Here is a 27,821-nt window from a genome sequence, read left to right on the forward strand (position 1 = left end):
ACCATTTTCACACATGCTTTGAATAAATATTTGTCCCTGATTAGATTTTTTTGTCTTATTGGATTTTGGCTGGTTTCCATGACAGCTGTGATATCAACAGATTTATGCTTGCATACGCTCTTAACTCTTCAGGTGAGCACAGACTCCCCCAAACCCCTCGTGTCAAACTCTAAGCATGCATCATTTGCATAGTGAAGGTCAAACATTTAAAAGTAACAACCAAAGTGACAACAGAACAGCATTTTTACCGTGGAAGGTGGACTTAAAACCACTCAGGGGAAATCAGTGTTTCAAATGCCCCCTCTGCACCCTCCCCCAACCGTATAGCGCTTTGTTAGACAGACGGCGTTGCGTCTTGCAGTGAAATTTCATCGCAACTTGCACTGATGGCTTGTATAAGTTACTTTGTAATTCTGAGACAGGCTGGAGGTAAATATATAGCTCTTTTTCCAATGCTGGGTTGGGTGTTAAGGGCAGGGACGTAACCAGGATTTCAGGGGATTGAGGGCTTAGCATGGAGAGGTTGTTCGCACAGTTCAAATCAAGTCCTGGTAAATGCTCAGCGTTGGATATCAAATTGGCTCGGGGTTAAAATGGAGGAGAAACAGACAATGTACCTGCCAGGTCTGGCTGGTTTCAGTTACATGTAGGTGACTAAACTACACAAGAGGGGACTGGAAATGTGGTTCAGCTGCTCATGGCTCCTCAGTCAGAGCAGGTCACGTGATCTGGGTATTTGGTTTGGCACAGGTTTTACACCTGATGCTCTTTTCTTATGCAACCTGAGCAGTTGGGGGTTGAGGGACTGGGAGCCACAGTGGTGACATGTGGGCAGAAGGATCCAAAAAGCAGTGACCTTTGGGTCACAAGTTCACTTCTGCAGCTACATTGAACCCAAATTGATCTTTAATAGGGAGGAAAATAACATAATAACCTTTCGATGATCATTCTTTAGATAACTCCAAATGTTTTTTCATTGTTTTACTGCAAAAGGATATGAATATATTATCAAGAGTTTATATTCAATTTATTACATTTTCACAAAATCTTCAGTTAAAATATCAGCACTAAAAAAAACAAAACCGTTTTGAACAATATTATAAGCATTAATGCCAATTGTTGATCAATTTTGCGGACTCCAGCAGGCACAATGCCTGATCGAAGCCTCTGTCATACCAGTCTTGGTCCCGGAGCCCTATGTTTACTGCTTTAGGTCACTATGCATGAAATTGATTTGAAATGGGGGGTGGGGGTGGGACGTCTTCAAATAAATACATAAATAAATAAATAAATAAATGAATGAATAAATAAATAGGCAGTGGAAATCACCCTGTAATACCGTGACACTCGAAATGTGCTACACACATGTAAGTCTGATGCAGAACAGCATAATGAGGGGTTTTGTTTCATGGTGAAACCACTTGACATTTTTGTGCAAAAAAAAAAAAGAAGAAAAAAAAACAACAAAAAATACTTTATTATTAAATTTCAGAAATGAATCACTCCTCGTCCTGTTTAGTTTTTTTTATTTCTATTTTTTTTTTTGAGGGGGGATAGTTGACGGACACAGAAGTGCCTTCCTGAGTTGAGTTCATATTGAACCTGAGCGCCTCTGACTCTCAACATCTCTGTTTAGGAGGAGTTTGTGACTCCTGCAGCTCTCCTAGGACCTTTAGCCTCCCGACGCCTATTTCACAACGTGAGAGTTGGGCTGAGCGGCAACAATTACCTGCGAAGACTTGTGTCGCGCAAAGTCCGGTCTTCTGGCCAAGTAAACACTTTCCGGGAGATGAGCCAAACTAACCAACAGTTATCTTGTAGGAATATTTGGCCAGAGGGTAAGAAAATACAGGCAGGCGACGTTGCGAGCGCTCCCGGTATGGCGCTGAAAACTGAGGAAACTCAGGTCTTTTTCTCCAGGAACCTGACGGGGAGCAGCACCGGCAGACTGGCGGAGTACGACCATGCCAACATTTACGGATCCGGGCGCGTGAATCCCACCGCCTGTGACATGGAGAAGCAGTGCTGTCAGACAGCCGCCGCTCCTCACGAGGAGTTGTCAAACGCAGAGTGCAGTGTGGGCGACAGTCGCTCGTTTTCTGCCTGCGCCACAATCTCGGAGACAGCCCGGGAGCTGTGCAAAGCCGTGTCCGTGTCTCTGGGTCTGGCCATGGAGTCCGGGGACACCGGCGACGTGGACGCCGCGCTCCCCCCGCGGCTGACTAGTGACCTAATGCGCGGAGAGTATTATTTCGGGATGGACGCCTTGCCGCCGAGCTGTCCCGGTGTCCCGGTGCCCCCAGCCGCCGAGTCCTACAGGTGTCCCGACCGGGAGGAGCGGCCGACGCGCAGCCAACTCGTCGGCATGTTCAAAAGTTCGGAGACCCCCGCGCCCTTCCACCAGCTCACCTCCACCGGGACCCCAGTCGGCGGCGGCGCGCGGGGCTTCGCGCTGTGCGAGGCAGAGGACGCGGCTCCCAAAGACACCGAGCACCTGGAGCTCGCGCGCGCCGCCTCATGCTCCTACGCTCCGGACAGCTTACCGTCGCACTTTGCGCACCGGGCTGCGGACAGGCCGTGCGCAACCTACAACCCGCCCGAGGAGAACGGGTCCGGCGGCTACCAGCCACAAGGGTACAGCCTCAAACTGAAGTGTGAGGACAGTGACTCCGCGGGGGTTTTGTGGGGCAGCAACTGCAACGTCGCCGACAAGTACAACTCGCAACAGTTCTGGGGGTCGAAGCAGTGCGTCAATGCGCACGGCAACGGGTCAAACGCTGCGTTTATATGTAATCCCTACGAGAGGAGCGTGGTGCGTCCTGAGCAGTGGTACCCTGGTGGGATGCTGAGGCCCCATTATCACAACTCTGGCTACATCAAGAGTGAAGTGGGTGAATGGCTGGACGTCGCCTACAACGACACGAGGTGAGTAATAACTGAGGAATAACAACTAGAAGAATATATCACACGAAAAAAAGAGAGAAATAGTGGGTAAATGAGAATGCAATTTTAAAAAGTGAAATGCTTCAGACTGAGCTTCTTCTGCCTCGTTACGAATATGAGCAAATAAAATGGTAAAATGAGCCTCGTATTTAAAGTCTGACTCGTCTGATCCCAAATATCGTCTTCAGTGTGTTTCTGGGACTGAATCCACCCGCAGCACATGTTAACAAATTGCAAGACTTCATAATAAAGTTGCCAACATCATTACACTTGTTTACATTCAATTTCGACATGAGCCCAGCATTTGGTGACAGCTATTTGTGGTCGTGATGTTTTTTGGAACTACGCTGGAAACATTCATTCCACAGTTGTCTGTTCAATTACGATCCAAGTAGTGGAAAAATGGAAAAGGAGAAAAATCGTCCGTAATTTCTTCTGTGAACGCATGATTTCAAACTTTGCATTTTATGTAAATGCAATGGAAATATTTAGTTACTTGAAGCTGACTTAAGTTTCACTATTTAAATTTTTTTGATAAAGGTTCTTTATAAGTAATGAATATAAAAAATACACCCAGCATTCATTTGTAAAATATTACAATAAGATTATCTGTCAAAAGCTTCAATTAAATTTATTTGTCCTGCATGAAACTAACATTTTCTTTCATGGCGTTCTCTTTAGCTAATATATATATTGAATGAATGACACATGCGTGTTGTTCAATAAACTTCTCCTGAGTATACCAAGTTTAAAAAGGATCACAGAAAAAAAGTAATTTGACAAAAAGGTCAGTGTGACTGCACAGACTGAATCCACTGTAGAGAAATACAGCCTTTGAAAGTGGAAGAATTTATGTGTTCCTGTGACATCTTTACACATTATGAGGTAATTTGTGTTTCTGATTTTAAATGTTGTTTTTTTTTTTTTTGCATGGTCTGGTTCTGCTTTTTTTTTTTTTTTAATGACTATAAACTCAATTTAAGTTACATTTGTTTGTTCTCTGAAATGCAAGTTTTGGCCTTGAGGAATAAAAACAACTCGTGTGGAAGCGCTGACAGACGATGCACGAGTTGTTGAGTGTGCCGCAGACAGAAGTGTCATGCAGCTGAGGTCATTTGAGGCCTTTTTGGAAGTGCGTGTGAGTTCACTGGGGTGAATGATTAAGAAAGCTGCCTCACATCGGGGCTCGGCACACAAAGACTCTACATAACTGCGTATGTACAGTGAATGTCGAAAGCACAAACATGAACGTAGGGAAGTCCGAGATGTTCCTGAATGTGAGGACAGTGAAACCAGCTGCTCATCTTCCCATCACAGCTCAGAGGAGGTACAGGAGCGTACTCTGCCCAGCAATGATCTAACTTCATCTGCTTTGAATGTTAAAAAAATTAATAAATAATAAAAAACAAGGAGAAAAGAAGCCCAAGAATGCTGTGCCAAATGGCAAGAGGTCGCACACACGCTGGTTTTGGTTTACAGTGCTTTGAATTTACTCAATGTTTTGACTGTTGAAAACCGCAAGAAACGTAGGACGGACTCATATTTGAGGTCTTAAAGCAGGTCCGTCTCGCTTATATGGTGTGTAGTTAGATTACAATCCAGTGAACACAGGAGGGGCTGTGTGGGAAAGTGTTTGTGAGTATGTGTCTTTCTGCAAAGAATTCAGCCTTGTCTGTGTATCCTGTTTATTTTGAAGTATGGTGGATCCCTTCAAAATGATATGGTGCAGTTTTGTGAGTAAACAAGTATCAAAGTTGTTCAGGCAAATCGGTTTGTCCTGCCAAGCTTAAAGGTGATCATTTAGGAAATCATTTCAAACCATGCATGCTGAAAAGTAGTTATAAAAGCATCCCTTATTATAAATTCAACAAACATTAAAAAAAAAAAAAAAAAGACGTGTTGTGTTTCCTTCTGTACAGCTCCGTGAGCCAAATTCACATCTGCATGCTTGTAACCTGACAGACTTCCAGGTCAGAGGACTGTTTTGTCTTTGATACACCACACATATTTACCACAGTTGATACTGTGGCCATGTTCTGTGTGAGTGGGGACGGGAATCATAACAACAGACGCTAAAAGACAAGACTTCTAGTTATTCGGGCAGATACGGCAAGCTTTTTTTTTCTTTTTTTCTTTTTTTTTTTTGGACCTCTCTTTTGGAAAATATCCTGAGAGATCGGTCAGTGGGTTTGTATTTTGACATTTTCCTACATAAATGACACTGTTATATACACTTGACTGAATGCAAACCCAGTTCAGTTCAGCTAATTGAGATGATCAGTCGATAAATGAAAACAATGAATGACACAAATTATATACCCCGCCCCGCCTCCCCCCCCCCCCCCCCCAACACTGAATCAACTCCACATTTTTGTGTTTCTTGAAGAGTCAGACATCATGCTCTCTATCTGGCTGCTTCCCATACAAATGAAATGCCGGTGTTCATCACTTTTCTCACTGAATTTTATAGATATGTCTAAAATATTCCTGGCTTCCAGTTTTCAGAATAAAAAAATGACTTTATTTATTGTGGTTGATGTCTTCCTCGTCAGTCATCCCATTACGATGTCTGCAAGCCAAGGCAGCTCGGCTGTATACAATTATAGATCAAATGAATCAGTGTTTTAGGAATGTGTGCTAAACAAAAAAAGAATCTTCGCTGTAAACATATTACTTGCCAATTTAATCAATCCACACCTTCCATTCTGTCAGTTGCTTATGATTTATAGCCACCTTTTGTCGGTGTATGCCTTCGGAGCAAACGGCATACAGATCACACTTGCTGTCAATGGATCCCAGGTTGCCAAAAGAATTCTCTATCACATTTTTTATTTTCTCAGCCCTCACTGTTTAACCTGCCGTCTCATTTTAATCACGGCCTGACAGTTTTTCAAGTTTTACAGTAGTCTAATTACAGTCTGCATGGCAGTGTGCGAAATGAGTCTAATTTACACTGTGAACCACCCGGGCTGTGATAAGCTTTTCTTTCCTTTTTTCTTCTTTTTTAATTGAATTGCACAGGGAAATACTCGTTCGGTAAAATCCAGTTCCTCTGACTACATTCTGTCATAATGTCCTTAAAATGAATCAGGTTACAGTTGGAGACTCCCCACTTTAAACTTCATCCTTGTCTCTTTTACAACCAAACCTTGATATCTTGAGCCGTGTGTCACTCGTTATGTCTGAATCGTCTCCAATCTCTGTGTGTTCAAGGCTGCAGCTGAACCAGCTGACCCCACCCCCTCCCACCCCCTCCAACCCCTGGCCACAGAGTTGGCACCTCAGTCTTTCCCACACCAAATTGCCCTACTCTGCCTTCCTCAAACAACACAGAGGAACTACAGCACTACAGCGAAGATTTGATAGTAAATACTGTGGTTAGAGTCTTGGTGAAATGTACATTAAGGTTTTCCTGTGGTTGGATGCGTTTGAGGCATTGCTTTCCACAAATCAGCTATAAGAAATGATTGCAAAAGTAATAAAAAAAGATGATCGTCTGGCACGTCCAAGCTGAAGCAATCCAAGAGACACTGCTGATGGAAATGAGCTCCACAGTTGTAAACAATCAAATGCCAGTATTTGTAACCCCTCACACATTCTAGATCTGTTTATGATTCCTCTAAGTCAACTTTCCTGTGTTTGGTTGCAGGTTTGAAGCTGCTAGAGAGCATGTGTTTCCCATGGAGTTCTTCTTCCCCCCGCAGAGGACGTGTCTCATCTGTTCAGACGAGGCGTCCGGCTGCCATTACGGCGCTCTCACCTGTGGCAGCTGCAAAGTTTTCTTCAAAAGAGCTGCAGAAGGTAACGTTTAAAGTCGTGGTTTTCCAAAGTGTGTGGGGGGTGTGAGGTGGGGGATAGTCCCCCCGAGGGACTTGCAGAGAAACATTTGGAGTGGGCTGCAGATGAAGTAAATAAAATCCAGATTTTTGATTATAGATCGTGATTTAGAAAAAAAAGAAAGTGCAGGAAAAAACGATGAATTTATTTAATTTTTTTTACATTTTTAGAACTGAAATCATTTTATGTCGTCTGCAAAATCATAACAGTTATGTCGGATGCAGACTTCATATAAAGTCTCACCAGATATTTAAAAGGATAAGCATCCAACTAGCATGAGAAGCGTTCTGGTTTTATTGTTTATGGATCCCAACAGTTGTGAGCCATTTTGTGAGAAACATTAGGAAGTCATCTAAATAATACGCCTTGGTTTTTAGACAAAACATTGTGGGAAATAGCAGCTGGTAGGCGTGGAAAATCTGTAAAACACCCCCGTTTTAAAGGTGCTGAGTTCGGTACACCTCAATCCTCCCCTCTCCTCTCTGGAGCTCCTCGCCGTTTTTTCTCTGCACACAGTGACACTTTTTGGAGACCCTGTCGCCACAGTCGACACTCACTAACGGCAGTATTCACGATTCTTCTCGCGTTTCAGTCGGAATTATTTTCACGGTCACGCCGTTAAAATGTAGTTTCTCTGTTTCTCATGCAGGCAAACAGAGATATCTGTGTGCAAGCAAAAATGACTGCACCATTGATAAGCTAAGAAGGAAGAATTGCCCCTCGTGTCGTCTGAAGAAGTGTTTTGAAGCTGGAATGACTCTCGGAGGTGGGTTGGATTTAAGTACTACATTGTGCTTCTGATTGTGACGACACAGCAACATTTTGCATACGCATATTAGCATCGGCTGCATTTCACAGCGTCTGGTGTGTCACAATACGAATATGCCTTTAATACATATGTGTACATGTGCAGCTGCAGCATGGCCTCGAACAAACACCATACGTGACTTGTTAAATGGACAAAGCGCACTACAGAAAAAAGTAAAGTCCGAAAAGTGAAACTATTAATGGTTTTCCAAGACCAAGTACTTTATTCTCTCTACTCTGCACATCTTACAGTAGCTGGCTCTCTTCAATTGCAGCATCATCACAATAGGGGATGTTACTGATAATCAAGCCCCTGACTGAGCTGCCATGCAATTTAGACCTCTTCCATTCACTTCTCCTTACTGTCACCCAGACGTGCTCGTCATATTAGGCTGTAAAGATTGACATGTAGTGGACTAATTTTAGTCTTGTGTTCAATTTTCACTCTCTTCCATTTTCTCATTCTGTTAACGGTGAAAATTGTGCTGGAAGCACAAAGCTGACATGAGACATGTGAATTAAAGCAGCAGACATGCTGGTAATTTTGCCACCAGTCACTGACAAACCCATGGAGGGAAAATGTGATCTAATGCTGTGATTGTGAGTAAAAAGGCACACCTTTTCTAGTTGTGGCTAAAAAGATCCTTTCACTTATGTTCTCATCACAGACGTGTAATTCACTCCCGACATCTCACTGGAAAATTTAGGGCAATAATTTGTGGAAGTGGAAGTAGAAAAATTAGATATTTGGTCCTATTATCCTGGTTGGTTTTTACTCAAAATACTTCAAGCTAAGCCATGAAATGGTTAAGGAGACTTGTAATTGGATTAATTGTATTTTGATAGGTTTGTTACACGATTACTAATAAATCTCTGCTCCTGTCCATTAGATTATATGAGAAAATGAGAACAAATCTGCTGTTTGTTTCAATTATTGCAGTCAGTGAGGTCTGAAAAGAAGCTATAAAACCTCTGACTCTTGTTTTCAGTTGTGTTTGGGATCAGTTCAAGACTAAAGCACAGCTCCTTTTATTGCTCGGGGGTTTGATTTTTAGTCATTTGAATTCTGTATTATTTCAGGAATGTTAATTACACCAGCAAACAGAAGCCAAGCAGCCCGGCTTGCTTTTCGCCAAACCATGATAGCAGTTTAACTTCTGCGAGATCCTGAAGGAAGCTCCCTGCGCATCCGCACTTTTTCACTTCTTCTGGGAAAAGCACTTTGTGGATTTATCATGCTAAAAAAGAAAAAAGAAAATCTTTGACAGTTGAAGACTTCAACCACCTGGTTTTATTGAACATGGATGCGTGAACTGTCTGTCAGAAATTTACAGTGGCTACCGTCTCACAGCCAGGAAACGAGAGTTGAACCTTTTAAAGTTAATGATTTACACAAGCCACCGCTTTCCTCCAGCTTTTGGGTGAAAAGTGGCTGTGGGTGATTCTGGTTTGGCCAGGCAAACACCCTCTGACAAGATTAACTGTATTACTATGATAAATAAATAACTGTTCACACGCACATGCACAGAGGCACGCAGTTATAAAGACAGCGAGTGCAAAGCTGAAAGTTCCACATTGCATATAAAGCCCGGTTAATAGTTTATTCTGCATTTGATGTCAGAAAAGCAGCTAATGCTCATTACTATAATTACAGAGCATGGGTCCCAGAAGTTTATTATGACATTAGAAGACTTATGCATCAAGCTCGAGGCTGCTGCCAAACCTATTTTCCCTACCAACTTGCTGAAACGTTTTTTTTTAATGGAGAAGTTAGTGTTCCCAGGCCAAGTGGGGGCTCTCAGGATCCTCAGGTCTGAAAAGAAACGCAATATTTTTACCTGCTGTTAATGGAAAAGAGCTCAAACTATTTAAAGATGTTTTCTTTATGAGTCTCTTTACACTCGGGTTGTGTGTCGTATTACAGCGCCGACACAAAACCACAGAACTCAAAGAAAGTGAAAAGAATAAACATGATGAGCTGCAAGTGATGATTGCTTTACTCTGTTTCTCCACCTCTTCTCGGTTGAGTGCAAAGTAGTGAGAGACTTATTATATATCCTTTTCAATAGCTCAAGAGAGCTTGCTTTGGCTTGATTAACTTGTCATTTAAGAGAAAAATGTCAATAAACTGAGCAGCTGATCTTTTTCAGAGTAAAAAAAATATCTTACAACAGGGCTGTGTATTAGATTACATGTGCAGATCATACTGATTTAAGTTGTGATAGTTTTGGTTTTTTTACTATTAAAAGGTGGATTGTTTAAATAAGAAATACCAGAATTTGCCCAACCAAAGTTTTATTACAAGCATGTACATGCCAGTTAGTAGTGCATGCTATTTTGTAGAGGTCATGACACGTCACCAGTATGAAAAGCGGATGCTTGTAATGCAATTAAACCACATTGGCACCATAATATCAGCAATCACAACATCATTTTGATACTCTAACTGAATCATTCTCCACAATCACGCTGACATCTTTAAGTTTATTGGTCTGTTGTGGCCTATTTATCCATATTTACCGTGTTGGGTTAGGGTTAGGGCGTAATGTTATGATGTTCTTTTCATAGAGTGTTCTAGTGTAAACGCCTTCATACAATACAAACACAGATAGGACTCAAACATAGACTTTTTTTTTTTTTTTGAGGGAATGTTGTCTGTTTATGTGGCCTGGGAACAAGTAATAAGGTCAGTAAGATGTGAATCTGACAAGTGATATGTTGGGTTTGATCCGGCATTTTCTGCTTCTTTTGCTGCACCTGCTGACCCTTTTAGAAACACAGTTTACATCAGTGAAATAATGCTGCAATGACTCACACAACCTCGAAATGAGAGTGAGCGCCAAGCTGGTCTTACAAAATCTCACATTACTCAAACCTTTTCAAGAGGGAGAAAAAAAGCAAAACTGACCCTTGTGCACATGCTTTTTGTATTTTGTTTGTTTTTTTAAAGCTATCAAGACAAATATGTTAAAGATGGTAATGAAAACGATGATGATGAAATTGACATGGAAGAAAGTAAACCACAAATACAAGTTTATTGAGCTCAAAATGGACAATAAATTTCACAAATTGCAGTTTGATTTAAAAGCGACTGGGCTTGTTACAGTCTGCAGCTTGTTCACTTGAGGTCAGTCTTAGATGGAAACAAAAAAAAAATTAAAAATTAAAAAACTGGCACCAAAACTCCCTCTCTTGATCAGCCTTTACCAGCTCCTAATACAGACTCTCGACAACATCTCGACTAATTCATTTCTCTCCTTGGAGTCAATCGATGAGTGTGATACGGTCTTGCTTGAATCCCTCTTTTTGGCATCTCTGTGTGTTTACATTGGCTTCGGCTCAACTATTGAGATCTTGAGGTTAGTTCAACCCAACCTATTTACACTGCACTCGGCAGAGAGCAGATGCCTGCCTGTGCCGCCGTGTGAGAATCTCCCGAAGGAATTTTTAATGAACCACTTTCACTTGAAATATTTGTTATCGGATCAGAAATGGGAATGTGAGACTTACAAATTATCCGCCTTGTACAATCTGCAATTTTCTCTCAACCCTGTTACTTTTGAGAGGGTCTTAAGTCGTGCCTAAAACTGGCAATTCAATATTTATCAAACTGAACTGAAGAGCCGGGCGACAGTTTTAATGAGACATTTAGAGGAGCTGTGAGAGGAGACTGACTGCACAGTGATTAACATTTACTTTTACTGTCAGTCAACAGCACTAAAAATGGATTAAAGAAATGATATGTTGCCTCACGTTTAGAATATTTGGATGTTTTGTTTTTCCTTCCCAAACCTACGGCACATTTAATTGTTTATGAATGGGAGCATGAAATTAGGCCAAATTTGAGGTCTGGTTGCACTTTGAAATAGCCTAAACAGCAGAAGTGTCTGTTCTTCAGTGCGCTCGGCACATTGTCACCGTTTGTATTTTGTGTCACTCACCGGCCTGCACAGCTGTCATTCTGAAATAACAGGCCGAGCTGAAGAGCGGAACAGCCTGTGATTGAGTGAAGTGAATGATTGCCCATCTTAAACCTGTCTGTTTAAGAGGAATGTATTTGGCAGCTGCTTGGCAGAATACAATTACTCCAATTTGATTGCAATGCTGCTTCCTATACATGACAGACTACTCCACCAAATCGAGGGTCTTGCTCCAATTTAGCCTCTAAGTGGAGGTTGCCATATGGAGCAGCTGCCGCAGGAATCCCGGCATTTATGAGGGAAAGAAAACTGATTCAGACCCAGATTTATAAAACCAAAAACAAACGTACAGTTTTGGTTGATTTAGGTTGTTCTGAATACAAATCTACACTCATTTTTGACATCAAGAATCAGAAATATCAACTAAATAGGAGTGGTTTACGGATTTGGTGATAGATGTCTTTTCAGATAGCTGAAAATGCAAAGGAAAGAAAATAATCTCAGCTCCCACATCACCCAGTGAGGACTAACGCTCTGTGACGGCAGGCTTTTCCATCAGACGAGGCTCATCTGTTCAGAGAGTTTTCTTGCAAATGGAATATGATTCAATATCTTTAAAGCTATTAGTAGGTCAGTATTGAGTATTGTTGAGTAAAATTGATATTTCTTTAAGAAGTTTACTTAATACCCGCGGTTGCAGCATGAAACATGTCTGACAGATGATTTGAAAAGTAGGATCGCATTAATTCACAGCTCAGTAGTTGTAGATTTTGCTGACAGTATTTTTTCTCTCTTTCTGTTCAAATGACTTAAACAGTCAGTGTGTTTTTGTCCCAGTTGTCTTATTTGTAATTTCTCCTCATTTATTGTTCATCAGTTGTTTTGTTTTTTTCTAAATGGTATCATCACATTATAGTTCAGTTCACATCCCACGATTATTCTGAATGGATTAAAACAGGATTACCAGACAAAATCATCATTCAGGTCTTCAAATCACCCACAAATACATTAATCTGTTTAAGCAGCGTTAGTTAGCCATACACCGTGAGGATTAAACCACTGAATTTCTCCTCACTGTTATATTGTTGATAAAAAAATACTATATTACCAAAATTAATTTTTACAATGGATTGCTCTTGTTTGTAGCACGTAAACTAAAGAAGATCGGACAGCAGAAAAATCCAGAAGAGGAGCATTCAGTGCAGGAACCAGTGGAGGTGATCAACAACATCTCACCCAAGTCGGGCCTCCACTTCACCTCCCAGCTCGCCTTCCTCAACATCCTGGAGTCCATCGAGCCGGAGGTGGTCAACGCCGGGCACGACTGTGGTCTTCCAGACTCGGCTGCGTCGCTGCTCACCAGCCTCAACGAGCTGGGAGAGAGACAACTGGTCAAGGTGGTCAAATGGGCCAAAGGATTGCCAGGTAGGTGACTTATTGAAGCAGTGCCAATCTGTGACATCAATCCAATGCTCTCGAGGACAGGGGAGAATCGCTCCGAAACCTGCGCTTTGACCAGCTGACTGGGGCAGAAACTAGTAATAAAAAGCTGCACTTACATATTGTTCCCCTTAAGTTGATAACAAAGAGCTGCTCATTTACACATTTATCAGACAGAGTGCGTGAATCAGCATACAATTACGTTTTCCATATGAATTTAAGTTCGCTTTTTCAGTTCTGTTTGCTCACGTTCGACTTCTCAGGGGAGTTGTCAACCTTTCTGGGTTCACTTCTGCTTATAAGCAAGTGACTGCTTGTCAGCCGTTTGCCGCAGAACAAGAAACTTCTCGACTTTCTTGGAGCGCTTTCAATAAAAATGTCGGCCTGTTATGCGTGTTGATGAGATCAAACCGAATCAATGCTCTAAAGAACCGAGGGCAAAAAGCAGGGGAAAATAATCACAACTGTCTAATTGGCAATACGAAGACCTTCATGTCCAAACTTTCAAGCAGCTCTTTCATCATATATGCTGGACCGTGTACCTAAAACTGTGTCACTGTTAGTTTCAGATTGTAAAAACATGTAGCAAGTTTGATGATTTGTTGCACAGATTGAAGCCGAATTGAAAAGTTTACAAAAACAATGATTTCATTAAGATAGCACTCCGTCTTAAGACGAGAAATCAGCCAGATATTATCTCTCTTGTCAAAATCATACGTTGAAACCAATTATTTTGCAGCCCAATTAAAAAAATAAAATAAATAAAAAATCATGTCTTGAGTATAATTTACTGAATTCACCATCATTAATGTGTGGAAATGTAAAGACTAGTCATGCAAATGAATGAAATGACAAAATATTGCCATTTGCACTGTATAAAGCCGCCCACGTGATCAGTTAATCACATTTAAATGACTGTGCCCACTCCATCAGAAATATTTATTCATTTGTTTTGTTGCAGTCCGCACATTTCCAACAAATTAGTGAAATTAAAATTAGGCACTCAGTCCTAAAACAGATGCCATTTTCAGAGAAATATCACAGATGTAATCACTAAGGCACTGGACAAACAAGGGAAATATTGTAATGAGTAAAAAAAAACTGCACAAATTGCAGACTCCATTTGTTCAATCAATTACTGTAAGCCTAAGTTAATTTATGACAAATGTTTGCTGAAACTGGTTAAATATGTCAGATTATAGAATAAATGGGATGAATCTGCTGCGCTGTAGCTGTTTAGAATGGAGTGAAGCCATGTGTGGTTCTTACATTAATATAGGATGAAGCATCGCACTGCGACCTCCAGGCATGATCAATACACCGACAACACACATTGTGATATGGCAATGGCTTCGGTCACTATGATTAAACATTAAAAAAAAAGAATTAAGCTCACTTGTCCAAACTAGACTTCAAATGCTTTTTGATGTCAACATATTTTCCCATAATGTAAGCGATTAAGCCTTTGACACAAGCTGTGAGAGCTTTTTTTTTTCAAATCTCTTCTCACCTAGGAAAATGTCACTTCACCTGCAAACACACATTCAGTTATTCTCTTCTCACCGGTGTACGTCCAGCAAATAAATGAATGAATGGAACAAGATTGAATGATGGTTTTGCATGTTTGGCGGAGTATTAAGTTGCGGATTCCGTGGATCAAAGGATTGAAATCTAAATCCAACACAGAAATGGCTGTGACGAGTTATCAGTATTGTCCTCTGAGCTCAGGTTACTTAAAAAAACATGTCTGCCTAAACGGGATCAGGCAAAGCAGCATTCATTCAGGTGAGTGCCTTTGAGAGTGCTCCACGTAAAACCAACAAGCTGCTGATAAAGAAAACAGTGTGACACAAACACTCACTGATGGGAAGAAAAATAAAGAAACCCCAAGAGTATTTAAGAAGATAAGACACAGTAAAATAAATACATTTTAAATAATGGCCATGAAGACGTGTTTTCAAACAGCAAGGCTGGAAAAAACTGAACTGGGGTTGTGCTTGTTTGAGCATCTCCCAGCAGGCTGTTTGGCCAGCTTGGAGCATGAAAGCTCCGCGCGGACCGGGGGGCCAGCTCCGGTTCGCACACTGCAAGCGTGTCGTACAAACAGTCTGGTGTGAGACCCTCCAACGGCTTCACAAACAACTCATGAAATCTGAAAATCAATACCAGCAGAAGTACAGAGCAGCAACGTGTCATTAAAGTGAGTGTTTTGTGCTTTCTTCTGCACTGCTGCAGCAGAGGTTTATAACAATTGTCATCGGTGTGTGTCACTTTTATATCAACTCACTTTACAGTGCAAACGACTGCGTGTTTTCTTTCTGGGTCACCAAGAGGAAAATATTTGTATCTAGTGCGATTATAAAGCAGATATATCAAGGTGGGAACCTGTTCTGCAACTCTGAGTTGTCTTGCTTATTGCCTGGTGGTTTTGTTTAAATAAAAAGAATAAATAGATTCTGTGGCCAAGTTTCCCGTGAATGATACTACAAAGACTTAAATACTGAATTGCAATAAACCTGCACCGCTGCACCACACTTTATTTTGCTCTCTGTCATTGTGTTATTGCTCCTTCCAGATCCTGATTTGTTGCTTCCCTCTTTTCACTAGAATTTGTCTCCTTATTTTATGTCTACCACAGAGCAATTGAGGAGGAGCGCTGAGCTCCCACCAGCACCTAACATTTGATCTGAACATATTGATGGAGGAAGTTATTAACGATATTTTAAAAAAAACAAAAGGTGCAAAACAGAAAGTTCTTCTTCTACTTCGGTCATTTTCTGTTTTTTTCGGGGATCTTTTGAGAAAAGTTTCGATTTGTATTTAAGTTTGTGGAAGAGTTGCCGTTGGTGGCTCGCTCGGCCACTGCGCCACATCATTCCGTCCTTTCATCAATTCAGTCATTGGATTATTTCCTGGCCTGCCGGCACTCTGAAACAGGCTGGCCAGTGGGAGGACGCAGCCCGTCCTACGCAGCCCGGGTCTCAGTGGGAGGAAGTCTGTTTCTTGGGGGTTTATTTCACGTTTCCCTCGCTCTATTCCTGTTATCCGTTCTGCCTCAAAATGCCTGCATTTGTCTGGCAACAAGAATGAATTGGTGATTATTCTGTTCATGTTTTCAGCTGCAAGAATATTGAGACTATCGTCTGCATAGCTATTCAGAGCAGCCATGCAACTTCTTGACATCATTAAGTGATGACGTAGACGCATGATGAAAAAATTCAACATTGCGAACTTTACAAGTTAAAGATCTTCCACAATACCTAATTTGTTTTCCCTCAGTCTGATTTCATGGATATTGAGTGAACACAATCCCGAAATACGTTAACGGGAAAATGAAAGATAATTTATTCTTCCACGAGTACAAAATGTGTCATACTTTATGTTTCCAAATCTCTGTGCCCAGGTTTTAGAAATCTCCATGTGGACGACCAGATGACTGTCATTCAACATTCATGGATGGGAGTGATGGTGTTTGCACTGGGATGGAGGTCCTATAAGAACGCCAACGGCAGGATGCTTTACTTTGCCCCGGACCTCGTGTTCAACGAGTATGTACACCTCTGAGTTCTTAAATTCAATTATGCTCACTAAAAGGATTTCATTAGGGGGTGACCGGCGTGCTGTGCTCCTCATTATATTTAGAGATCACCCCAAGTGAGCAAGCTGGTGCTTTTATTTCTCTTCATCTCTATCTCACTCCATCTTTCTCTCATTTGCCTCCCTCTTATTGCACAAACACAAAGACATACCCAGAATTAAAAAAAAAAATAAAAATGTAAAGTAGAGATGGTTGCAGGCTTTTTAGGACCTTGTTCGTCCAATTTCCTCCTTAGGTGTTCTTTTGTTACGGTGAAATTAAAGCAGGGGAACATTTTTCGGCATTCAGACTCTCGCGGCCCGGCAGAGTGAAGCCTGACTCAGATCTGAATATGAATATTTCAGACAATGAGGGGGGTCTGTCTGCGTGTGAGTGGGGGATGGCTACAACCACTGAACACTTGTTTATTTCTATTAAATGTTTACTACTGTGAATATGTGCGAGGAGGCAATGTAAATCAAGTGTTAGTTCCTGATAATATCTATGTGATCTGAATATATATAGGACACGGGATGTTATAATCCCGCAGAATATATTTGAATATTTAATCATATTTTAGGAGCTGGGATAATGAATCAATTTCTGACTGAAAAAGCATTTTTTAAAAAAGTACGCATTTATTAAATTCTTTTTATTGAAAGTTTCTCAGTGGACCTGATGGAGTTTCTTTCTGCTCAGAACAATGGCAGGCTAATGGACATGATAAGCTGATAGGAAAGTTCTAGTGTGTGATGGGAGCACGATGACAAGCACAGCCGTGTGCAAAATATTCAACAAAGAATTTACATTTGTCCGAAGCAATTCAAATCTGCGGTATCGCCTCAATGCTAAACGTGTCGCCGCCAGCGCCGACACGCAACAAGTAGGCGGCTGCAGGCTCACCGTCGACGGTACCGTCCACCTCCGGGAATCGGTTCTTTGTGCATATTTGATGTCGGAAGGTGCTGACAGTCGAACAGGCGTCACGCACCGCCAGATGTTGGTCTTTCCACTTCCACCAGTCTTCTGATATCAAAATGCATTGATTTCACAGGGTTGGAGGACCGGGATCTTTCGGAGGCTTTAAGCCCTCGAGTAATGATCTATGTGGAGTTTCCTTGATGACAGAACAGACTTATGATTATGAGCAGCTTTTTGAGAAGCCAAGAAACTTGTATGTTGATTTGGGAAACATCTGTTCATGTTCCATTCCACATTCGGTTGTGATGAGTGCAATTGTGCAGTTTTTAGGTTTTTTTTTTGAGAAAGGTCTTGCTGAAAAGAGCCATTTGTGCTCTGCAAACTTTCACTGAATAAATGTTTTTTAACATTTGTTTTAACTACTCCTTTGAACTATCCAGGCAGCCATTTGTTGGGAAATGCGATGATTAAGTGAAGTGAATTAAGTAAAAAACAAAGTATTTGTCGAGAAGTGTAGAAGTGTGGGAGGATGAGCCGTCCCCTCGGGGAGCTTGAACCGCCTGGTGACCCCCCCCTCAACTCGCCGCTTTCCTTCTTAATGTTTTTAACATTCTAAGATATTTTTTTGTTAACAGTAGTTAGATCCATAGGAAATTAAACATGAAAAAAACTCGTCAGATGTTTTTTTTTTTTTTTTTTTTTTAATACCTGCATCTGGTAAGTCTTTATGTAGATTTTTTTAACTTCAACTTATAGTTTCACTCTAAAACTTACACTCCACTACAATGAATTCTATTAGGGAATTGTGTGTTGTTCACAAAGTGATAGTTTTATCCTCCACTGATTTCTTACTGTCTCTCTTACAAATCAAAAGAAAACAAATGATGTTGGGAAAAGGCAAAACGGCATCTTCCCAAATCCTGAAATATATATCCCCCCCTCAAGTGTAGTGACCCCAACCCCCCCCCCCCCCCCCCCCCCCCACCCACCAGGGGAGACCCGTCTCCGCACTTTGAAGACCACTGCTCTAGAATACACTAACACAACTCAACATCTGAAATAGCAGACTTAACATATTAATCGATTATTAGTTCCCTCTTCAGATGTTAATATTTGACTAATAATCAAACTTTATTATTTAACAGAGACCGTGGCGTTTCCATGCATTCAGGACTTGTTTCGCAGCAAACGCACACAGACTTGAACGTGTTATAAATTGAAAGTGTGGTCCATGTTGCTTGTGCATCTTTTCCTACCACACTCTGCCTTTCCAGTCGACTTTCCATGATTCTGCTTTAATGCAGCCCTCTGAGCAGCCAGCCCTTTCAGCAATCATCTTCTGTGGCTTGTCCTCTGTGTGCAGGGTGTTATTGGATGTCTTCCGGACAGCTGTCAAGTCAGCAGTCTTTCCCGGGAAAGTGCTAATGTGCAACGTGCCTAATTGAGAGATTTGTGGTGTCGATTCTTAATATCTTTTCTCAAATTCGCGATGACACGTTTCAATATTGTGAGAAACATATAATCATCAATATTAAAATCAAGAAAGTCCAAAAAACTGCCAAAACATATCAGACTTTTCCGTGAAACTTTTGTGAGATGCACCAGTTGTTGAAAAGATTATTTTAATTTTAATAGGATCCCTAAAGTGTCATTTGAATGTCAGAAAATACTACTGCACTAATTGAATTACGACTTTTTTCCTTTTTGGGTTATTTTATCTACAACCCGATTTCAAATTATTGCAAACCAGAGATATCATGATGTAGGCCAATTTACTTGGTTGTTTTTCCAGGTGTGGCGCAGCAGCTCGGCTTTTGAAGACTAAACTGGGGCTGGTTGGAGACCGTATAAGCAAGAAATGTGGATAATCTAAGATAACGGAAAGAAATGTGGGCAGAAAGCGTTAATGGACTGAAGTGCTCCTTGTCATCTCCTAAATTTGCTGCTTACCGTCTCCTCCCAATTCAAGTCTGTGCTTTAAAAGTGGTTAAAAACCCGGAGTACACTCGTCGTAATTGGAGGGGGAATTAAGGATTGACTGAAAAATATGGGCTTTTTTTTCACCAAGAGTGGAGGTGTTCTTATATACTGTACCTCAGCTTCTTTAAACACCAGCACAATCATCGGACCCAGACTCCTCTGGTTTAATGGGTTAAAAAAAAAAAAAAAAAGAACCAGGGGAGTGGATATTGACTGAAGTTATCAGCAGGACAGTCAGTGGGGAATATATTCAGATGCAGGGGTTACATGACATGTTCAGCTGCTAGTGTACCTGACCTTTTGAGAAGTGTTTTGGGAAATATTTTCCGCACAAGTTTCTATTAATGTTTCATATCTGTGCAGCAAATAGAGGATACGCCTAAAACAGCCAGACAGCTTTGCTCGCCTTTAGACTAAAAATGCCAAATATAGAGTTTCTGCAGCATGAGGCCAGCCTGTAACATTCACACATGTCTTTTCCCACTTTAAACTGCAGTTTAAAGCTCATTGCTGAGCACCCCGTGTCTCATGTCAAGATGATAACTTGATTATCATTCTCAAAGCTAAACAAATTACTTTATATAAAGACTGTATTTTGCCTTCACATTGTCTCATGTATCACTCATTGTTTTACACAGTGCTCCATTTCATAGTTTTAATCTGTCCTCATCACATTACTTTTAGTTCCAAAAACAGTGTCTTCCAATGAAGATAAATGGTCGCACTACCCTGCATTTAAACTTCTATATACACTGATTTGGGCTGAAAAATCAAAAAGTAAAGGCGTGCCGGGGGAAGAGTTCTCCAATAGTTCTCAAATGACTTTCTAACATCCACTGTGTTTCAGATTCCTACAATCTTATCTTACTGCAAATAGGAATGTCAATGAGCATATTTCCCAACTCAGATCTTTATTTTAACTTGGCCGACTGGTTGGTTGTTTCAGGTGTACACGGGTCTGTTTGGCTTCTGTGCTTTAGTGTCTAGAGTTTCTTCAGTGTCTGAAACATGATCAATCAGGACGAAAATTGCACTTACAGTGCTGCTCCCTGCCCATCTCTTCAGTTTATTTGGAAACTGTGCAGGAGCAGGATTATACACTGGTCCGTGCGTATTATACGTTGATACAATCACATATCGGAAGCCCTGCATTCATTTCCAGAGAACATCCAGCTCTATTTGGTGCCTCTTTTTCCCTCCATTTTCAGGTCTTTTGGTGACATTTCTATTCTAATTCCTGAAATGTGCTTCATTTCACCTTCATCTTCACAGAATAAGAATGAATATGTTACAAACCATCTATTCCCTGATTCATATTAAAGGCAGAATGAGTTTGCGTTGGAATAGATGGCAAACTTTGATGACAATGTCTCTTGTTCACCCACCGCTCGCTCGAAGTGAACATTAAATATCCATCTGGATCTTATCATGAACTTTAAACAAAGATAGGCAGTGGGTTTCCACTATAACAGAGTTGTGTATTTTTAATACCTTGCCCCGAGATATCGAAGATGACACAGCAGAAATCTCTATTGTTATAATCTCATTCAGCGCCGGTGTCCCTGTTACCGCGGTGATAGATATGGATTTAACCTCTGACATTCTTTATTCTTCACTAGTCATTTATTACAGAATAAACGACGGCGGCGTAAAGCAATTTATCCGTCACCTCCTGTGATTTGAACGTCCCCATTAGTTCACACCTCTCACCCTGACCTTTCTCTGTCTGCAGAACTCGGATGCACATTTCCACGATGTATGAGCACTGCTTGCGGATGAGACATCTTTCCCAGGAGTTTGTGCTGCTGCAGATCACCCAGGAGGAGTTCCTCTGTATGAAGGCCCTGCTCCTTTTCAGCATCCGTAAGTACTTTCCTGTGTGCAGCCGTGTCCCGGAAGTTGATTATGCATCGACTGAGCGTCTCGGTTTTTCACTGCTTTTCCAACCAGTTCCCGTCGAAGGCCTGAAGAGTCAGAAGTACTTCGACGAGCTGCGTCTCACCTACATCAACGAACTGGACCGCGTCATCAACTATCAAATGACGGCCAACTGTTCTCAGAGGTTTTACCAGCTCACGCGGCTCCTGGACTCTCTGCAGATGGTGAGATTCGCTGTTTTTTTTTTTAACAATCTCTCTCCAGTTCGCTGTCGCTGCGTTCACATAATCGCGCCCACAAACACAATGGAAGGATCGGACCTTGATTCCGCTGTTAAAGTTCCTGAAGCTCAGGGTATGTGAGCATGTGCAGTTCACCAAGTCTGACAGATTGGAAAAAGACTGGAAAGCAAGAGTTGTAATTACATCACACAGAAACATTTCTTGGCAATTATACTAAAGGCGCTAGTGTGTTTTTGATAGGCTGTGAAAAAAAATTGAATAAAGACAATTGAGTCACAATAACGTAAGGAGAATCTGATACTTTAATAAACTAATAGCTGCTCTTCAGGGTGAAAATAAAATCCAAATGGACAAATTTTAGATGCTGAGGGTTTTTTTTCTAATCCAGGCCACCTGTTTTCAGACCGGCTGCGCCATGTGTATACCCTATGTTTTCATGACTCATATTTCCTGAGTTTCTGTCAAAACCCTGCTAGTAGGAAATTTCATTCAAATGATGTAACACATCTTTGTCTTCTTGTGTTTCAGACAGTGAAGAAGCTCCACCAGTTTACATTTGACCTCTTTGTCCAGGCTCAGTCGCTCCACACGAAAGTCAGCTTTCCAGAGATGATCGGAGAAATAATCTCTGTACATGTACCAAAGATCCTGGCGGGTCTGGCTAAACCAATCTTGTTCCACAAGTAGAAGGTTGTCGTTTTTGTTTCCTGTTTTTAGTTTATTTTGTTTTTTTCCGATGAAAATGACTCATCCTTGCTGCCTCCATAAACTTAAACAAAGGCTTTGAACTGTTTCCTCACTTCTTTAGTCGAATTGCTTTTTCACTGTCCTGTAATCTTTTTTTCATTGATTTCTATTTTTATTTTTTTTTTGGTTCTTTTTGACCGCAATTGAGATTTATGTTTCTTCAAACTGTTAAAAGCTTTTCTCTGCTGAGTTATAAGGCATCACCTGTCGTTGAAATGATTCTGAAGGGGAGCGTTTGTGTTTTCAGATGGCTTACAGATGCTGCCAAACAGTGAGTCTGTGAATCATGATCACAGAAATCTAGTAGTACCAGGGTCAGGATCTTCCAATATGCATGTGACCTTAATTACCCACTTTAACACCATAAATTTAAATCTCAATAACAGGAAATGGCTCCAAGACCAAATAAAAATTTCATTATAGAAGTAAATAAATTCTTTGTATGAAAATCAGCTTTAAAAGAAAAAGAAAACTAAAAAAGTTTTTATGGATGCCTCCAGTGCATCTGTTATTTATGTTCATGAACCTCAGAGGGATAAATACAACTTGTTATGCGTTTAGGGGGTAGTTTGTCTTAGTGTGGCTGTTTGACAGGAGTATCACACGCACTCGATGAGGATCAACACGTCATGAGTTTGTAGCAAAACACACAAAGCAGCCCTGCCCTCCAGCGTTTCATTCGCCCTTTGCAAAGCACCCAGACTACATGGTGACATGACACCTAAATCATACCCCAACACTAACTAATTGTTTGAGAAGAGCTGGAGTCCAGAAACGCCTGTGTTCTGCCAGATGAAATTATTATTTTAGTCAGTTGATTGTGGAGTTTTTTCCTTCTGTTGTGAGGAGCGTGACGACAGCGCGTTTCAGTGTCAGAAAGTGCCGGCCGACGGCAAAGTGCTGATAAATCGAACAAACTACAGCTGGATAGAGAAATCGCTGAGTCGTGACAGCGCTGGCTACTGATATGGAATTGTAATCATTAAATACTTTATTGGCAATACCACATGTAGCAGGGGTCTGCAACCCGTGGTTTTAGAGCGTCTCTCTTGCTCCCTGCGGCTTCATCAAACTACATGCAAGTATCACTGCGCGCTTGTATTTGTTATTTTGTTACACAGCAGCCAGTTGGTCAAGGTGAAAGATGTGACTCGTGGATAATAGTTTGTTTCAGTAATTCAGCAACTAAAATACACAACAGTTCCTACTATGCCGCCCAGCTGCCTCCTACTGCTGGTGAATAATGCAGAGTTTCTGACCGCCAGCCCTCAGTCAGCTCATCACGAACACGAGAGGCCTCAGTTTGCTCCCACGGCCGCTGCTGCTGGTTCACCTGCGCCTTTGATGAGTGGAGAGAAATTAGCAAACAAAAAAAATGCTCATGATGGAATATCTAAAACGGAAAAAGAGGCAGGAAGCAAATGTCATTTTTCAACATTCTCGGATGCGGCATGCGTCCTGTTCTGGTTTCCATCCATCTTCCATACTGCTTTATCCAGCCAAGGCGAAGTTTGAAGTTAGTTTTGGGGCTCTTGGTGATGTTCATTTGATGGTTGCAGACCTCCGCCTTATGCAACATGTTTCTTATCACCGATGTTGTCCCCGTTGTAAATATAACTGTTGAGGTGGTTGAAGATGCCAATTGTTGTGCGATGTTACACAAGTATAGAATGTCGACTGTGTGAAATCACAATGCACTGGCAAGTTGAATGGAGGATTTAAAATGCACAACAAGGTGAAAGCTTCTCGCCCCGTCGGAGGAAAACGGTGCCGATCATGTGTGTGGTAGCAGTCACACAACCAGAACCTCACCCCGTGGATTTTAATCATAACGATATCATTCATCACGTCCATTCTTGTAACGTCACTCTAATGTAATTTAGCACCGTAACGTTGTTTGACTCAGATCGCACACCTACACAGATCACAATGCATGCAACTGTCACTTTCCAGCTTTTCCCTAGAGCTGCAGTCTGGGGATTGTTTTTCAAAACTTTGAGCTATAATAATGTAGAGGTTGAACTTCTGCTGACATGAAGCAAAAAAAATATTGAAATAAAAAAACGTAGAGATTTGTTCTTCTGTGGCACAGCCTTAATATCAGATTTTGACTTTAATTATAAATGAGTATGATTTGCCAATCTTTTCCAAATGCTACGGGAGTTAGCTCTTGATCAGTGTTTCGTAAAGACTTGAATTCATGGTGGACTGAACGTTTTCCCAAACGCACCTGTGTACTTTTGTGCATGCCCAGCTCTGTCTGTGTAAATACAGTGCCTTTTGGACAGTATAAATTTTTGACTTTATGATGTCACAATCGTGAGTTTGGCAAAAAGTAACGGATGTGAAAGATTTGCACTTGAAGAATAATAATATTTTTAAAAAATTTAAAAAAAGACATGATGTAGAGGAGGCAAAGCTCTTTGCACGTCCGCCACCATCACCAGTGGAAAACCCAGCCATCAGGACGCCATGCTGTGAGCAGCGGGACGGACACAAAGAGGAAAGGATGGCACCTTATCCAGACAAACCATGAATGTAAACTAGAACAAGTGTGCCAGGAAATCCTAGATAAAGACATAATCATGGACCAACCAGTCAACAAATTATTACCAAATGAAAGCCAAGTGAAGTGGACAGCCCTCATGTGTTGAGCGTGAAAAGTCCTTGATCTGTTCTGCCAAAACTTTAAGGAAAAGGACCAGAAAAAAAACAAAAAAAATAAACTGGAATGCCTTGAAGATAACTGATCCCAGATAGTTGAGCTGCATAGTATTAATTTGTGGAACTGAAACTATCAGTTTTTATAAAAAAAATTTAATAAAAAAAAAACCAGACCCTGTTTGTGCATACAACTTGGTCCACATGATGCGGAATGTAATTTATGTTGTAAACGTGTCTTTTTCAGTTCATGACATAGAATTGTAGCAGACGAAATCTTCACTGGGAACTCTGAATTGTTTGATAATTTTCTGCAACTTTTTTATAACTCTGTGTAAATTTCAACACTTTTTAAAGATGAAGTCCCTTCTTTTACCGGCTTGTAGATGCATGCGTCATGTGTTCGTATAACCGTACGTGTAGACTCTGAGCTTCACATAAAGTGCTGCGCCGACATCCATATATCCCTTTGGACTACCTGTTTATCACAGTGTCACTGTTGCTCATTGCATGGGATCGTCTCTCAGCAGACGTGACGACGTTTTGTTGTACAGTATCGTGATGAATTGACTACGACGCCCCAATTTTGAGGTTGTTGGGCTTTTTGTGGGGGTGTGGGGGAGGAAGGTGGTGGGGTGGGGGGAAACGGGGGGGGGGGGGGGGTTGTAGCTGATTTACACACACCCAGCAGCTACTGAGATAATACTGGCAATCTATTGGACACAACTATAATCCCTTAATAACACGAACAGTATACTGATGTTGAAGTGTAAGAATGATCCACTAGTCACAATAAAACATAAAAGATGCCGATAAACTCATTTCTCAAGTGAAAAAAAAACAAAAAACTTTTGAAGCTTGTCCTTAAGTACACTGTGCAGTTGACCAGATTTTACCACTCAGAAATGATCAAACTTTTTTTTTACTTTGCCTCGATATTGTGAGAGTGTTGCAGCACATTTTGTCTAATTAACTTTGCCTCTGAACAGTGCTGTAGTTTTTTTTTTTTGTTTTGTTTTAATGCTGTTCTGGCTTGATGGCTACGGGAGCGTGTGGGTTCGAGTGCATGACGCGCCACAATCAGCCTTATACATGCTCCTGGAAGTTTTTAACTCTCATATGATCAAACAGTGTTTGTATTTTGTCAACAGAAGGCAGTTGGTATGCGCGCAATGTACTGCATATTAACAAGCTTCTTTGTACATGCTACAGTAACTGTATATATTGATCAGTGTGTCGTCTGGTTCGGTGTCTCAACAAATGACTTTTTGGAGTCATCTCTTGTATGATTTCTATCTTTTGTGACCTGTGTTTTTTCAATATGTGTGTTTTTCAAAGATGTAAAGTTGCATCGTCTTTTAAAGGCAATTAAAACAATCCCAACTCTAACGGGTGGAATGACTTTATTTTACTGTGGGGGGATTCATTCTTTTAGACCGTCTGAAGTTGCTTGTCCCGAAATTATTAAACTCTCAACCTCTTCAAGTGTCTGGTCATGTGGCGTGTGATCAGAGTGCTAAAGCAGTAAAAACAAAATAGTAAGGTCAGTTTTAAAAGAAAAAAAAAGTTTGAGCCAGAAAAACCTCACAATGACTCGTTTAATAGTTTGGAGTCTCGTCTCACATAAACAGCATGAAACAGCACGGGGGATGATCAGGAGAGCAAATAGTTTGAGTCAATCCGAAGCCCAACTGCATTTCCCAGGTTTTTCAAAGACCCATGCATGTCAGGTACTACAGAGTACTCATCATTGAGGAAGTAACAAGATACATCTGCTGGCGTTACCGAGATCAACTTCTAGTTTTTCCTCATATTTTGTTTCTGCTCTGTTACGACCCGGCTCTGCTAAGAGAAGGATGTAGGTGTAGGAAGTAACAAGCACTGGGTGAGTTTGGGTGAAGTGAGGGTTTTACCGGTAGTTAATAATCAAACAGAACCCCAAAGACACAATAATACAGAGGGCCAAACAGGTAATGCCCAATAACTATACAATGTTTGATTTAATATAACAAAAAGGCAGCTTTTTTTCTCTAGAAGGCCTTTCACTAAAGTTCAACTAACACAAACTCAATAAACAAAAGAGCAGCAAAATGAAAACAAACAAAACCACTAATTAAAACAAAACTAAACAGCTGGTACCTTCACCAAACTGTTGGACGATGAGTCCCGTTGACTCATTGACTCACACGGATATCGAAAGGTTTAGAGTGGAGCCGAGCTTAAAAGATAACGCCGCAATTCAAACCCACACACCGAGGCAGACTGAACAGACACCTCCTGCATCAGCCGCCATGAGGGCTCCGCTGGAGCTGTTTAAATAGTCTCAGCTGGTGGGCGGAGATGAGCCAATCTGCAGTCATTTTCCAATCAAAGTGCTCCACATCAGGACAGGAGGCGGAGGAAGCCGGTGAGGTCACTTCCTGTCAAACAGCACAAGGGAAGGAACACACACAGAGGCGGAGGCGAGGCCATACGGCCTGGGGGCTGTAACATGCTCATAATCGCTTCACTCCATCTGATTTACTTTGCAACGCTCAATGTTTCACTGGACCCCAGTGAACTCAGAGGTGTCCTTCAAGGATATTTTATACTTTAAAGTCAGTGGAATAATGTGTCATGACACGTGAATTATACAATCGAATCTCCTATAAAGTGATGTAAAACTTACCAGAGTCCCACATGTTTCCTCTTTTCTACTTTAAAAATGCTCCTTGTTATTTACAATAAAGTAAATTAGATATGACTTCTCAGCACATGTTGCTTATATTTGTGCCGTTTTCCACATTTTGGCACGACAATGTTTCATATTTCATAGTATTTCCTTCAGTTTGTCATTGTTAGTTTGGATGAAACCATAAAAGTTACTAA

At 41.2% G+C, this 27,821-nt stretch overlaps 1 protein-coding gene across 2 annotated transcripts; it reads left to right on the forward strand.

Moving 5' to 3' along the window:
• Window positions 1–1,593: 1,593 nt before the first annotated feature.
• ar (androgen receptor) lies at window positions 1,594–24,332 on the forward strand. Of its 2 annotated transcripts, XM_080482785.1 has the most exons (9): window positions 1,705–1,838; window positions 1,921–2,925; window positions 6,593–6,744; window positions 7,430–7,546; window positions 12,654–12,932; window positions 16,351–16,495; window positions 21,158–21,288; window positions 21,376–21,527; window positions 22,074–24,332. In XM_080482785.1, the coding sequence occupies exons 2-9, from the start codon at window positions 2,012–2,014 to the stop codon at window positions 22,230–22,232; spliced, it is 2,049 nt and encodes a 682-aa protein (XP_080338911.1). In that variant the 5' UTR covers window positions 1,705–1,838; window positions 1,921–2,011; the 3' UTR covers window positions 22,233–24,332. The 2 variants fall into 2 exon arrangements, with proteins under 2 accessions (XP_080338910.1, XP_080338911.1); XM_080482784.1 differs by having other exon boundaries at window positions 1,594–2,925.
• Window positions 24,333–27,821: the final 3,489 nt, after the last annotated feature.

Source organism: Lipophrys pholis (genome assembly GCF_963383615.2).
Source record: "Lipophrys pholis genome assembly, chromosome: 16".
In the NCBI taxonomy this organism is placed as follows: Eukaryota; Metazoa; Chordata; class Actinopteri; order Blenniiformes; family Blenniidae; genus Lipophrys; species Lipophrys pholis.